General features: G+C 39.6%; 1 protein-coding gene across 3 annotated transcripts in view; it reads left to right on the top strand.

Annotated features, from left to right (window-relative positions):
* The window catches only part of NBAS (NBAS subunit of NRZ tethering complex), a 585536-nt gene that overhangs the window by 423313 nt on the left and 145852 nt on the right, over window positions 1–16371 (top strand). For all 3 annotated transcript variants that reach the window (XM_077153236.1, XM_077153235.1, XM_077153237.1), the window contains 2 exons: window positions 5789–6039; window positions 6779–7113. In XM_077153236.1, coding sequence (XP_077009351.1) covers window positions 5789–6039; window positions 6779–7113 — 586 coding nt within the window. The remainder of the gene's footprint in view (window positions 1–5788; window positions 6040–6778; window positions 7114–16371) is intronic.

Raw genomic sequence — 16371 nt, 5'->3', positions numbered from 1 at the left:
TCTGGATAAAACTCTTATATGGTATGTGGTTTCCAAAAGTGTTTCCCATTACATAAGCTGCCTTTTTACTTTTCTGACTAAGTCTTTTGATGCACAAAGTATTCAGTTTTGAGGAGATCCCATTTATCTGTTTCTTCTTTTATAGCTTGTACTTTGGGTGTAAAGTTTAGGACACAACTTCCTATCACACAGTCTTTAAGATATTTCCCTATATTTTCTTCTAGACATTTTATGTTCTTAGCTATAATGTTTAGATCTTTGATCCATTTTGAGTTAATTTTTATATAAGTTGTGAGACATTGGGTATGGTTATCCAGTACTCCAAGTACCATGTATTGAAGAGGCTGTTCCTAGTTGTGTTGTCTTGGCTGCCTTATAAAAGATCAGCTGTTACTAGATGAGAGGATCTATTTCTGAGTACTCAGTTTGATTCCATTGAGCAGTATATGTGTCTTAATGCCAGTACCATGCTTTTTTGACCACTGTTGCTTGTAAAATGCTTTAAACTCAGGTAGTGAAGACTTCACCCTTAAATCCCTTTTCAAGATATTTTTATCTGTTTGGTACACACTGCCCTTCCAAATAAATTTGATTATTGTTTTTTTCTCTTTATGCAAAGTAAGTTATTGGGAATTTAATTGTTACTGCATTGACTCTAAAAATGAATTCGGGTGGAATTGGCATCTTAATTATATTTAGTCTTCCAGTCCATGAACATGGCATTTCCTTCCATATATTTAGGATTTCTTTGATTTCTTTTAGCAATTTCATGTAGTTTTTTGTGTATAGGTCTTTTGTGGCCCTGGTTAAATTTATTCCTAAATATTCGATTCTTCTGGTTGTTATTGTAAATGGTGTTTTCCTCTTGATTTCTTCCTCAGACTACTCATTACTAGTGTATAAAGTACTACTGATTTTTTAGTGTTAATCTTGCCCCCTGCCCCGTAGCTGTTTCATTTATTAGCTCTAATAGCTTTGCTGTAAATTTTTTGAAATTTTCTACATAAAGTATCATGTCACCTGCAAAAATGAAAGTTGTACTTCTATCCTATTTGGATGTTTTTTATTTCATTTTCTTGCCTAATTGCTCTAATTAGAACTTCCAGCACAATGCTGAATAACAGTGAAAGCGGTGGACATCCTTGTCATGTTCCTGATCTTAGAGGGAAAACTTTGTCTTTCCCAGCTGAGCTTGCTGGTGACTATTGGTTTTTCATATATGCTCTTTATCATATTGAGGAAGTTCCCTTCTATTCCTGTTCTTTGAAGTATTTTTGTAAAGTGAGAATGCTGAATTTTGTCAGATGCCTTTTTTGCATCATTTGAGATGATCTGGTGGTTTTTCTGCATTGATTTACTGATGTGCTGTATTAATTCATTTTCTTGTGTTAAACCAGCCTTGTGTACCTGGAGTGAATCCCATTTGTTTATGGTGCATTATTCTTTTAATGTGCTGCTGGATTTGGTTAGTGACTATTTTGTTGAGGATTTTTGCATCTGTGTTCATTAAAGAGATTGGTCTGCAATTTTCTTTTCTTGTAGTATGTTTGGCTGTCTCTGGTATTAGAGTGATGTTGGCATCATAGAAAGAATTAGGTAGCTTTCCCTCTTATTCAGTTTTTTTTTGAAGGATTTTGTTCGGATTGGTACTAATTCTTTCTTGAATGCTAGGTAGAATTCATATGTGACTATCTGGTCCTGGACTATTCTTTTTTTGGAAGCTTTCTGATTACTTATTCATTCTCTTTGTGATTGGTTTTTTGAGTTTATCTGTTTGTTCTTGAGTCAGTGTTGGTTGTTCATGCTTTTCTAGGATGTCCATTTTGTCTACGTTGTCTAGTTTATTAGCATATAGTTTCTCATAGTATTCTCTATCTCCTTTATTTCTGTAGGGTTATTAATTATATCCTCTCTCCCATTTCTCATATTAATTATTTGTAGCCACTCTTTTTTTTTTTTTTTTTTTTGGTCTCCCTAGCTAAGGGTCCATTGATTTTATTGATTTTCCCAAAGAACCAACCTCTTGTTTTCTTGGTTCTCTCTATTGTTTTTTATGTCCTCAATTTCATTTATTTCTTCTCTAATCTTTGTCATTTCTTTCCTTCTGTTTATTTTGGGGTTTGTTTGCTGTTCTTTCTCTCGTATGTCCAAGTGAACAGTTCATTTCTCAATTTTTTTCTCTTTCTTCTTTTTTAATATATGCCTTTATGGCAATAAGTTTCCCTCTTAGCACTGCCTGTGCTGCATCCCATATTTTGATATGTTGTGCTTTAATTTTAACTTGCCTCGAGATATTTACTGACTTCTCTTGTAATTTATTCCTTGGCCAGATGTTGTTTAAGTGTGTATTGTTTAGCCCCCTTATGTTTGTGGATTTTCCGGCCTTCTGCCTGTTATTGTTTTCTACCTATATTCCATTATAATCCAAGAAATTGTTTTGCATAATTTCAGTCATTTTATAGTTATTGAGACTTGCTTTGCGACTCAACATGTGGTCTATCCTAGAGAATTATCTGTGAGCACTTGGAAAGAACTGTGTGCCTTCCTGTTGTGGGGTGTAGTGTTCTATCAATATGTATTAAGTCTAATTCATTTATGATACTATTCAACATCTGTTCCCTTACTGATCCTCTGTGAAGATATTCTGTCCATTGATGAGAGTGGTATATTGCAGTCTCCAACTATTATGGTAGAGGGTCTACTTCTCCCTTCAGTGTTATGAGTTCTGTTTCTCATGCATTTTGGGACACTCTGGGTTACTGTATAATATTTATGATTGTTAAGTCTTCTTGTCCCTTTATAAATACACAGTGTACTTCTTTGTCTCTTTTAATTCTTTTACATTTAAAGTCTGATTTGTCTGATATTAGTATAGATTCCCCGCTCTTTTCTGCTTGTTGTTTGCATGAAATATCTTTTACCACCCTTTTATTTTCAATCTATTTTTGTCCTTGATTCTAAAATGAGTCACTTGTGGACAGCATATAGATGGGTCCTGTTTTTTAATCCATTCTGCCAGTCTGTGTCTTTTTAGTGTGAAATTTAACCCATTAACATTTAATGTTATTATTGTAAAGGTACTCCTTTCTTCTACCTTTTTGTCTTTTGGGTTTTACATGTCATATCTTATTTTTTCTCTGTCTCTCTTTTTATTTTGTTCATAGTTTTCATTTATACACTGTTCCCCTGACTTCTCTCTCCTGTCTTTTCCTGTCTGGCTACCATTTACCACTGCTGTTACTCAGCTCTTTGTGCCCCTTTTCTTGGGGCCCAGCCCTCTTCTGGTATTTTTAGCTCATCCAATTTCAAAAGCCTTTTTTCGTTTGTTTTTCTGTCAGCTCTGCCTTCTCTCTGCTGGGTAGAAACTTCCTGGTTCCCTGATGTGGTCTCACTCTCTCTAAACCCAGCCTGCAAATGAAATCTTTGCCCTCCCTCCTGTGTTTGGGACTTAACACCCAGGGGGGAAAGTCTCCCTGGTGGTATGAGAGATGACTCTTAGGGATGAGTCTGGTCCTAGTACCATGGGATCAACAATTCCATCCTGACCTAAAGGAGTAAGAGAAGTGTAACTAATAAAGTATCAGTGGCTGAGAGAGTTCACATAGAGTCGAGAGGCTACTCTGGAGGTCAGTCTTACACAAGCTTCAGTTAGACATTGCTCCCTGTGGTAACTTGTCAAACCCCAACCAAAACCATTCCAACCAGTCCTAAAGAACTCCTAGGGCAGTATATAAGATTCTACAAATGTTCCATACACTAATGTAGCTTTGCAGAAACCTACAACCTCCAGATGGGTCTCTGGACTAGATAAGTCCTGAAAGCTAGAGGTCTCAGCCTTTCCAGAATATCAGCTAGTTCCATCCCCCACCCCATATTATTGGCAGCCTCTTCCAACATAAAAAAGTTAGAATGGCCATAGCCCAAATACCCCTAAAGAATTGAATAGAAGGAGCAAAAGTGATGGTGGAGTTATACAGAGAAAGTAGGATTTAGCAAATGAACATGATTTCTGAATCACTAAATTGATGCTTCTTTTTGTCTCCAGTATCTTAGAGCAGCTGGAAGTAAAAATCTAGAATTGTGGGATTGTAACCCATACCAAACTCTGAATTCTGTTCTACGACTAATTGTGTTGTGCTTTGAAATTTATTGCTTTTTTTGTATATGTGTTGTTTTTCCCAAAATGAAAAAAAAATTGGTGTGAAGATAAAAATGTATTTATTCCTTTTAGCCTCCTATGTTCTGGAGCAGCTAGAAGTAAAAATCTGAGATTATGGTATGGTATCGCATGATAACTCTGGGATCTGTCGTGTAGTTACTTGTTGAAGAGTGCTTTGAAAATTATTGCTTTTTTTCTTTCTTTCCTTTGTATATATGTTATATTATACAATTAAAAAATTAAGCCTAAGAGTCACTCTGAGAGAACATCTTTTATTGCTCAGATGTGGCTTCTCTCTCTAAGCCAACATGCAAGCGAATCCATTGCCCTGCCCATCTACGTGGGACATGACTCCAGCGGTATAGGCCTCCCTGACAGTTGGGGAGAGAAATCCTGGTATGTGCTGGGACTTGGCATCAATGGATTGAACAAAGCTTCTTGACTGAAAAGGTGGAGAGAGCAATGAGACAGAAGTGTCGATGACTGAGAGGTTTCAAACAGAGTCAAGAAGTTAGCCTGGAGGTTATTCTTATGCATTATACAAATATCCCTTTTAGTTTATAGGGTATTGGAGTGGATAGAGGAAAGTACCAGAAACTGTGGAGTTGTGTTTCAGTAGCCATGTTTCTTGAAGATGATTGTATACAGCTTTTACAAAGTGACTGTGTGATTGTGAAAACTGTGTCTGATGTTCCTTTATCTAGCTTATTGGCAGGTGAGTAAAAAATATATATAAAAAATAATGAGAACAGATGTTCACGTAAATTGAATAGCTTGAAATACCAGTGTTCAATGAAAGGGAGTGGTAAGAGGTGGTATTTATGAATTTTTTCATTTTCATTTATTTTGCTGGAGAGAAGCAAATGTTGAATAAAATAATCATGGTGAGGAATAAACAACTATTTGATGATGTTGGGAGCCATTGAGTGTACACTATGTAAGGCATGTTTGTATGTCAAGGATGTTTATCTGTTTATTTGTTAAGTATTGACAATAAAAATTTAAATAATATAATGATATTTAGCTCAGGGTGGAAATATCAATATGTTTTTATTCAAGTTGGGTTATTAACATAATTCAAGTTAAAGTACAATGACTTATACTTTCCTATTTTACTTTTATTAAATACATTTTTAATCTTGGTCTATGGAATATCAATTCCAGACCCTTGGATATAAATTGTATGCCTAAAAGTTTAGATTATTTCTTCCCTTTATCATCCTCTAAAATCCTAATATAATAAGTGTGTCTACATTTCTGCATTGAACGCAGAATTTGAATTTTTCCTGTAATTTGAATAAATGATGTGTAGTGCTTCAAGGAACGAAGCTGTACAGACCCTGTGATTTCTTCCCAGCCCTCTGTGTGCACTGAAGCCAGCTCCCCAGGGCCACTGTGTACTCGCAGGAGGGGCCGCCACTCGTGCAGTGTAGCAGTTAGCATTGGGCATGTCTGCTTCCCTGTTTGGAGGTTACTTGGTCCCTGGTGGTGTGCTGTCCTGTAATAGGTGGGAAGGAGGCATGTGTGAGAAGTAGCTTTCTTCCTACAATTAAAAAAAAAAAAAAAAAAAAACACTTGGTTTAATAAAGGAAGGAAGTGTTAACTCGGTTTCTTTGCTCTTAATTTCAGTTTGTCCACAGTGGAAATTGAAAATAGAGCCCGATCCCTTCGTCTTTTTGAGACCTTGAGCACTGAGCCTGGGGCCTTTCAGAAGCACATGGTCAAGTACATTTACCCCACCATTGGTGGCTTTGATCACGAAAGGCTGCTCTACTACTTCACGCTTTTGGAAAGCTGTGGCTGTGTAGACTCTGGGACATATGCCATTAAACCAGAAACCCACATCCGGCTGCTGAAGAAATTTAAGATAGTTGCATCAGGTAAGGTGATCACTTCCTGCTTGGACTCCTCCTTTTTAAATTAAATCTGGGGATTAATTTTCTGTACACAGTCACCTTCATGCCTTGTGGCTGGCGTAGATCTGAAACCACAGAATGGTGAAGCTAATGGACTTTAGATATTATCTTTTTCCTCACTTACAGTGGAGGGAATTAAATATAAGAGTAAATTCTTTTGAAAGTCACACAGTGCCTTATGATTGACCTGGTACTAAAATCCACAGTTTTTAACTTCTACTCTAGATGTTTTTCCCACACACACCATTAGTTACACTTTATCTAGTAAATGACAAGGCGGAGATACTTTCAATAGGCAATTTGCCAGAATTTCACTTCATTGGAGTCTATATATTTAAAAATAAGTGTGGAACTCTTAAAATAAGAGCCTTTGGATCTTTGATAAATACTGGAAATCTTTGAAATGGTATCTGTGTGTCTTTATACTCAAAGCTAAGAAGTGAAACACATTACTACCTCGCAGTATGTATGCTATACAGATGTACCACCTTTCTAGGATTGCTCAGTGGATTAAGTTATAGTCTGAAACTCAGATATTCTGAACTAACAGACAAACTAAACCATCTACTATAACTAAATTGGTAGATAAATCTTTATTCATTCAGTCTCATAGTGAACTGCACAAATGTGTGAAAGTTCCTGTTTATTTATGTTGGAATTAAATCCTTAAACTATTCTCTTTCTTTTCTTTTCTTTTCTATAGATCTTAATTACAAAAAGCTGATAGATGGAAACATGAGTCCACTTGAAGCATTAGAGCCAGTTCTTTCAAGTCAAAATATCTTATCTGTTTCCAAACTTGCTCCCAAAATCCCAGCAAAGGATGGACTGATGCTTTCCCCAAGCTCTCTGTACACTGTCTGGTTACAGAAATTGTTCTGGACTGGAGACCCTCACCTCATTCAGCAACCCCCCAAGTCTGTCCCAGAGTGGCTCCATGCCTACGATGTTTGTGTGAAGTACTTTGATCGGCTCCACCCAGCTGACCTCATCACTGTAGTTGATGCAATTACATTTTCTCCAAAAGCTGTGACCAAGGTAATGAAAAAGATCCTTTCAAGTAGATTAAACTCTTTAGAAGAGATGAAAATTGCTTTTTAAATTCTGTATATTTTCTTTTATGTCCTGTCTTGAAATTGGAAATGTTTACATCTGTTTACTGTTTTACTTTTTGCTAAGCATGAGATATTTTCACTGAGAAATAATTTTCCTGTATTACAGATGTGCACGTAATCTAAATCAGACATGACTGTTCTAATTTACCCATATATTTTTACATGCTATACTCCTCATAATATGAGTTTTATGGTAAATACACTCTCCTATTCTTTCTCATTGAGAAATGGAAAGAATGTCAATGCCCATCCTAGATTACCTGGGTTCAGAGGCCAGGCTAACAGCTTTGCTTGTGGTTCAGTTGAACCCTTAGAACATTTCGCATGCATACCATGCAGTATATGACTTGGTGGCAGACTTACCCATGGGGGTACGTGTCACATTTTATGTCTACCCCATGCTCAGGTCTGAACCCTTTGACTGGACCCTAATCCCAGCTCTCAGCCCTTCAACAGTGTATACTTTCACTGTTAATTGATGATGTGGGTCATTCGCCCCTTCATACCCTATGTTCTGGTTTGCTAGCTGCCGGAATGCAATATACCAGAATCGGAACGGCTTTTAAAAAAGGGGAATTTAGTAAGTTGCTAGTTTACAGTTCTAAGGCCGAGAAAATGTCCCAGTGAGAACAAGCCTATAGAAATGTGCAATCAAAGGTATCCGGGGAAAGATATCTTGGTTCAAGAAGGCCGACAGCGTTCAGCATTTCTCTCTCAGCTGGAAGGGCACATGGCGGACATGGCGGTGTCTGCCGGCTTTCACGTGGCTCTACCAAAAGGGACTCTCTCCAAAATGTTTCCTCTTTTAAAGGATTCCAGCGAGCAACTCCACCTTCAGTGGGTGGAGATGTACCTCCATGGAAATCATCTAATCAAAAGTTACCACCCACAATTGGGTGGGTCACATTTTCATGGAAACAATCAAAATGCTCCTACCCAGCAATATTGAATGAGGATCAAAGGGCATGGCTTTTCTGGGGTCCACCACAGATTCAGACCAGCACACCCTAACACCCAGATAGTCCTGCTGAACAAATGCAAATTTCTTAGGGCTTGGATTCGGAGCATTTTGTTTTCTGGAAAATCTCCTCGCCACTGGTCTCATCTGCCAAGCTGTATTGTCTTTGGAACTTCCTATTTGTTTTCTATTGCCATCTTTACTACTGCTGCCTTTTTTCCAAAATTGCCAAATCTGCCCAGTGCCCTTTCTTAAATATTATTATTATAGTTAATATAGTGCCAGTCTACTTGGAAAGGCTAAGGATGACAGATCTTTCATTTGAAGGGTGATAGAGGTAGATGTTCAAACATCTTTGGAGAATTCTAGTTTTAGCTAAGTCACCAGATCATACTGTGAATAATGAAAGGCTTTATTTGCTTATTATTACAATTCAAGTAATTCAGTTAGTAACTTGGTTTTAAATTTTACTACCACTGCCATAAAAAGGAGATAGTCATTTTTGTTGTTTTTGTGTAGGAAAATAAGAATGATTTAAATGAGAGGTAGCATGATATATTTGAAAAGAGAAGAAATTTGAAGTCGGTAAAGCTGGATTTCAGCTCTGATCTTGCCACTCCTCAGCTCTGTGGCTTAGTTTAAAAGACCTCTGGGACCCCTACCTGCTTGAGGTAGAGGCCGTGGCTGCATCATCCGTGTTGTAGATGCTATTATTACTTTTGTCTTATGGTGAGGACACCAAGGCTCTAGGAGGTTAAGAAACTTGCTTATTTGGTTAGAGAGGAACCACAATTTGAACTTAAGGAGATTTATTCCAGGGCCTTTGCTCTTAATCATTGAGCTGTACTGCCTCTGGGAAGACATGGGATAGAACAAGCATGTGGAACCAGAATACAGACAGAGAGAAATGGAGTCACAGAGCTCCAAGTATTTTCAGTCTAAGCCTGCCTAGAGCAGGCTGAATCTCAATGAGAAAGGTCAAACAGGAACCTGGAAATGTAGGGGAAGAGGTAATAGTACAGGCAAATGTCAGTTTAGAATTTCAAAGAAAGAAAAGTGGTTATAAGTCCAAGTAAATATTAACATTCTGGAAGGGAATTGAGGAGAAGTGATTGTACCAAGCTGGGTGTTTGATACCCAAGGAGGTAGCTTCAGAGCTGGAACCTGTGAAATGGCTGAAGAGATTACACAAACAATCAGACCAGCAAAGAAAGGAGAAGAATGTTCACTGTAAGGCATTTTCCCCACCTCAAGCAAAGAAGAAGACTTGAAACATTTTATGCGAGGGCAGGAACGAAGCCCAGCGTGGCCAGCCAAGGCTATGTGGTAATTGTGAGCATGTTTATCAGGTGGACAGGCAGTTTTAGACGTCCTGCAGCAGTTTTATTCATGATTTAATGCTGAGTAGGCTGTGAAGTCTACTCCATTTTAGTTTTTATTTATGATGTTTTAAGTCAGATAATTTTAAATTGTAGCACATTCTCATCAACTTGGTTTCTTAATTTATGCCTTCAAGCTGTCCACCCCACACCTGGAATTGTAGGGCACAACTGTGTGTGCAATTTTTTTCATCAAAAATTTTCTGAGGAGCCAGTAAAGCTTAAAGGTTATCCCATCATGGCACTGATTTCTTTTAACTCAAATAATAGATACTTATGCATAGATATTTTTTTTGTTGGTGTTTTAATATTTTTATTGAAATATCTTCATGCACCATATAGTCCATCCAAAGTATACAATCGATGGCTCACAGTATCATCACTCAGTTGTGTATTCATCACCATGATCATTTTTAGAACATTTGCATTGTTTCAGAAACAAAAATAAATAACTCATACATCCCATGCCCTTTACCCCTCTCTCTCATTGACCACTAGTATTTCAGTCTACCCAATTTTTTTACCCCTTATCCTCCCCCCTGTTATTTATTTATTGTCCTTATTTTTTTATTCATCTGCCAGTAGCCTGGATAAAGGGAGCATCAGCCATAAAGTTTTCACAATCACATGGTCACATTGTAAAAACTGTATAGTTGTAAAATCATCTTCAAGAATAAGCTCTACTGAAATACAGTTCAATAGTTTCAGATACTTCCCTCCAGCCTCTCCAATACACTAGAAACTAAAAAAGTATATCTGTATAATGCATAAGAATAACTTCCAGGTTAACTTCTCAACTCTATTTGAAATCTCTCAGCCACTGAAACTTTATTTTTTCTCATTTCTCTCTTCCACCTTTTCTTTCTCCAAAAAGGCTTTCTCCATCCCATGATGCTAGGTTCATCTGCTGGAGTCATATTCGATGTTGCCAGGGAGATTTATACTCCTGGGAGTTGTGTCTCACCTAGGGGGGAGGGCTGTGAGTTTACCTGCTGAGTTTGACTTATAGAGGCCGCATGTAAGCAACAAACGAGGTTCTCTGGGGGAAACTCTTAGGCATAATTATAACTAAGCTTAGGTTCTTCTTTGCAGGAGTAAGTTTTATAGGGGCGAACCCCAAGATCTGGAGCTCAGCCTATTAAATTGGTTGTCCTCAATGCTTGCAAGAATATCAGAAATTCCCAAGGTGGGGAAGTTTAATATTTCTTCCTTTTTCAGGGGTTTTTTACAAATACATTTAAAAAAAAATTTTTTTTAAACAGGGTAAAAATGATTTTATTTTATTTTTTAACTTTTTTTTTATTGTATAGTATAATATATAAAGCAAAGAAATAAAAAAGCAATAGTTTTCAACAGATGGTTACAGGACAGATCCCAGAGTTTGTCATGTGCTGCCATAGGATCCTCTCAGATTTTTCCATGTAGCTGCTCCAAAATATAGGAAGCTAGAGGGTTTAAATGTTTTCTTATCCTCATAATCGACTTTTTTCCTTCTTTTTTTGTGAAAAATAACATATATACAAAAAAGCCATAAATTTCAAAGCACAGCTCCACAGTTCATTGTGGGCCATGTTTCAGGGCTGCCCCAGGTGGTGTGAAGCTCTCCCAGGTCAGCTGCCATCCTGAATTGCCGCCGCAGTTGCCCTCCTGTCCCTTCTCTAACTTTTCCATGGAGCAGGACTCATCTCCAGCTACTCTAGTCAGCCATCTTCCTGGAAGTCCTCCCCCTGTTTTTTGTTGTTTTTTTTTTTTTGCATGGGCAGGCACCAGAAATCGAACCCAGGTCTCCGGCATGGCAGGTGAGATCTCTGCCTGCTGAGCCACCATGGCTCGCCCCAACCCCCTCATTTTTGACAGAAAAATTTGCTGGGTATAGAATTCTTGGTTGGCAGTTTTTCTCTTTTAGTATCTTATATACCACTGTCTTCTCGCCTCCATGGTTTCTGCTGAGAAATCTATGCATAGTCTTACTGGGCTTCCCTTTAAGCCCAATAACATGGATTGCTTTTCTCTTGCTGCTTCCAAGATTTCTCTCTTTCTCTTTGACATCTGACATTCTGATTAGTAAGTATCTTGGAGTACGTCTATTTGGATCTATTCTGTTTGGGGTACGCTGTACTGCTTGGATCTGTAATTTTTTAAGTCTTTCATAAGAGTTGTGAAATTTTCAGTGATAATTTCGTCCATTAGTTTTTCTCCTCCTTTTCCCTTCTCTTCTCCTTCTGGACACCCACACCCGTATATTCGTGCACCTCGTGTTGTCATATTTTCCATTCTTTTCCCTGTATTTTCTTTTGCTTGTCAAATTTCAAATGTCCCATCCTCCAGTTCACTCATCCTGTCTTCTGCCTTTTGAAATCTAACACTGTTAAATTTCCATTGTGTTTTTTTTATCTCTTCTCCTATGCCTTTCATTCCCATAAGTTCTGTGATTTGTTTTTTCATACTTTCAGTTTCTTCTTTTTGTTCGTCCCTTGGCTTCTTTATATCCTCCCTCAGTTCATTGTTGATTTTTGATGTGGTTTTCCATGTCTGTTTGTATATTCTGAATTAATTGTTTCAGCTCCTGTATCTCATTTGAATTGTTGGTTTGTTCCTTTGACCGGGCTATATCTTCAATTTTCCTACTATGATTCCTTATGTTTTCCTGGTGTCTAGACATTTAATTTCCTTAATTAATTTATTCTGGAGATTGTTTTCATTTTTTATCTAGGTTTTTCTTGCTGGATGACCTTGTTGTCTATCTGTTCTTTGACATTCAGTTCAGCTTATTCTAGATCTCTAGCTTAGGTTTTGTTTAATAGATCAGAGTTTTTCAGTTCTCTTTTTTCTTGTTACTTGCCCTGGCTGTATAGTGCCCTTCCCCCACCCCACCCCCTTAGGAGGGTTTACTTAGGTATTATAGACCCCAGCTGGATTTTCCCAGACCAGACTGGCCTCCTGTCAGGAGGAAAGAGTCACCTGTGTCAGTTTTCCCTGAGGGTGAGACCCAGCAGGTTGAAAGACTTTTCTGTGAAGTCTCTGGACTCTGTTTTTCTTATCCTGTCCAGTGTGTGGTGCTTGTCTGCCTGCAGGTCCCACCAGCATAAAGTGATGCGGTACCTTTAACTTCAGCAGACTCTCCCTGCTGGGGCGAGGTGGAGACGGAGGAGAGATTGAAGGCTGGCTTTAATCGCTTCACTTTTCCAGACCCTGGGGTCTAAATTCTTTGAGGGAGGGATTCTACCTGAGCTGGGCCCACCCCTCTCCTGGCGAAGGCACAGCCTCCAGACAAACTCTCAGACAAGCTCAATTCCACCCTTGCGTGGGGCAATTGGAGCCTGAGAAGCCTTGCGGTTGTATCCAAAGAGCAGTCAAGCCGTACATACACAGCCACAGTAAAGAAAAGAAAAAAAAAATCCTTTTCAGAGCAGGAAGCCCGTTCCTCGTATTTATCCATCAAGAGCTTAAATTGGTGTGTTGTTCTGTGTATCTACAGGTCCCATGTGCCCCCTCCTTTCCTTCAGAGTCCAGACCTTTTCAAGTATTTTGTGCTGTCTGATCCAAAAAAAAATCTCTGTTTTATTTATTTATTTATTTTCCCCTTATCCTGCCACTTCTATGCTGGGGCAAAAACCAGCAACCTCAGCTTTTACTCGAGGTTCAGCTGAGCTGGCGTCCTATTATTAGTAGTCAGAATGTGTTAGTTAATTCCACAGTTGGAGCTTGGTTGAGCTCAGCCCCTTGCTGTGAGTAAAGTCTCCTTCCTCTCCCCTCTGGGAAGCAGCCTATGGGGGAGGGACACTGGCCTCTGCACTTTGGGGGACTCATGGTTCTGGGTGCGACTGCAGCTGGTCCCGTTTGTCCAAATGGGGTACGCTGTGTGTCTGGTCACTGACATGGCCCCAGCAGTTGTTCTGTCCCGTGCCTGGCTATTTACTAGCTGCTATGGATGACGAACTAAATTCCAAACCTCACTAAGCCTCTATCTTGGACCAGGAACTGTTGATTATTTACTTAGATTGGATAGTATGATGTGTGAATAAAACAATTTAAGAATGAACAGAAACAAGTAAGTCATGGAGAGAATGTGGCGAGAGAGACGTACCTATCCGCTGTTGGTAGGTAAGCAGAGTGGTGGTTCCACAGGAGGCTAGGGCTGGAATTGCCATGTGATCCTGCAACCCCACTGCTAAGTGTGTATTTGGCAGAACTGACAGTGGGGTCCCAAATGGACATTTACACACTGGTGTATGGATGGAGGTGGCCTAAGGGCATACTGACTGAGGAATGGAAGGGAGAACTGTGTGGTATATACATACAGTGAACTACTAAGCAGCTGTGAGAGGGAATGATGTTGTGACACAAGCAATGAGGTTAATGAGGGTTATATTTTGAATCGAATGTCAGAAACAGAAAGTTAAGTACTTCCATGCCTCACTTATATAAACTACAATATAGAAACTCAGAGAATTAATGTCAAGAGCATGGGTTAAAATTTCCTAGATTGTAAACTCTTAAACCAGTCACATTTATTCCGGGCTTGTAACTGTTACTTCTAATTTCTGAAACACTGAGCTATTTGTATATAACCTATTCATTCCGTGGAGCTTTGGGTATTTGTGTGACACCTGAGACTCAGCGTTAGACTACTGAAGCTATGAAAGTCAGCATTACTTCATACAGCAATTTTTTAAAAGCTGAAAAAATGATCATATTTCAACTAGAGATATGAATGAAGCTGATCTGGATAGAACTAAGGTAAATCAGAATACGGAGTAAAGGATGATATCATCCATATTTTAAAGCTTCAGCTTCTGTGTGAGATCAAAAAGATGTTTATTTGGTGCAAAATTTGTATTTTTTGTGTGAATAATATCTAGTTAAACTTGTGTGGTCAGTTTAGCTGAACACCGTAATTACATGGAATCTTGAATAGGGACTGAGTTCTTATTGGTTTGCACAGGCCAATGTGATACCCTTATATATCACAGAGTAATTAGAGCAGAGAATAAAAATGTATTTGCAGACTTCCAGGAAGATGGCTGACTAGAGTAGCTCGAGATTAGCCCTGTTCCATGGAAAAGTTAGAGAAAGGACAGGAGGATGATTAAGGTGGTGAATCAGGAGTGTGGTTGACCTGGGAGAGCTTTCTGCAGCACATTCAGCAACCCTGGTTACAGAGCTAGGAAATGAGAGGCAGAAAGCTGGAGCCTGGCATGGAGGCACGGAGGCACAGAGCTACAGAGCCCATGGGAGTGTACAGATGGGAAGACAAAACTAGAGAGTAAGTGAGGCCTTGTTCCTTGGGCACGTGTTCTAGTCTGCTAGCTGCTGGAATGCAATATACCAGAAATGGAATGCCTTTTAAAAAGGAGGATTTAATAAGTTGCTAGTTTCAGGCTGAGAAAATGTCACAATTACCACAAGTCTGTAGGAAGGTCCAATCAAAGGCATCCAGGGTTCAAGAAGTCTGATGAAGTTCAGGGTTCCTCTCTAGTGAGAAGGCGTATGGCGAATACAGTCACAGTTTCTCTCTCAGCTAGAAGGGCAAAAGGTGAGCACGGTCAGGGCTCCTCTCTCATCTGGAAGGGTACATGGCGAACGCAGCATTATCTGCTAGCTTCATCTCCTGGCCTCCTGTTTCATGAAGCTCCCCGGGAGGAATTTTCCTTCTTCATCTCCAAAGGCCGTTGGCTAATGGACTTCTGCTTCTCGTGTCTATGTTGTTCTGCTCTGCTCTCTCTGAAACTCTTATTTTCCAAAATGTTTCCTCTTTTAAAGGACTTCAGAAACTAATCAAGACCCACCCGAATGGGTGGAGACATGTTGTCACCTAATCCAGTTTAACAGCCACTCTCGATTACATCATATCTCCAGGGAGATGGTCTAATTACAGTTTCAAACATACAGTGCTGAATAGGGAGTAGAAGAAATGGCTGCCTTTACAAAATGGGATTGGGATTAAAACATGGCTTTTCTAGGGGGCATACATCCTTTCAAACCATTACAGCATGCTACCCTCAACAGTGCAGCCCTGTGACTGATGACTCTTTCCACACCCCACTCCCCTGATCCCCGACACCTGCTCCCATTCCCCGTGCTCCAGGCAACCCCACCCTACCAGTCCTCAGTGCACATACCTGCCCCACACAAAGTGCAGCCCAGCCCACCTCTTCTGCGCCCCCACCAAGCACTATCTTCCCCTCCCTGTTCCCTGCAGACTGTTGCCAGTGCGTAAAGATTGCAGGCACTAACCTCCATACCTAGGCTAAACCCGCCCCCTGCCCATAGCCTCACCCTGCCCTCCCTGAGCTCAGCGCAACAGTTTGCGGCCCTCCCAGGGCCACACATGTGCATGGGCCCCCAATCATGTCATTCACCTCTTGGAATTGCACTTAATTGCAGTCCTAGAACCACACATGCTCACAGCCCTCAGCCTCACTTCTCAGCTCTGAGAAAGCGCCTACCTGCACAGCTGGGTCACATCTGTCCCCAGTCCACAAAGGTGTAATGCCAACCTGCTGCCATAGTGTTATGCATGTGCACAAAGGGCCCCATGCCTTAAACCAGTGCACGCCAGGATTACACCCTGTTCTAGTCTGCTGACTGCCGAAATGTACTATACCAGAATCAGAGTGACTTTTAAACAGGGGAATTTAATAAATTGCAAGTTTACAGTTCTAATACTGAAAAAATGTCCAGTTAAAACAAGTATATAGAAATGTCCAATCAAAGGTATCCAGGGAAACGCAGACAAACGTGTGCCACGAGCGCCACCTACTGGGCAGGATAAGAAAAACAGAACCCAGAGATTTCACAGAAAAATATTACAACCTTGCTGGGTCCAACACCAAGAGAAATC

The sequence above is a fragment of the Tamandua tetradactyla genome, chromosome 3, assembly GCF_023851605.1.
Source record: "Tamandua tetradactyla isolate mTamTet1 chromosome 3, mTamTet1.pri, whole genome shotgun sequence".
NCBI lineage: Eukaryota > Metazoa > Chordata > Mammalia > Pilosa > Myrmecophagidae > Tamandua > Tamandua tetradactyla.
Note: the sequence above shows the minus strand (reverse complement) of the source record. Positions and strands in the feature narration are given on the sequence as shown.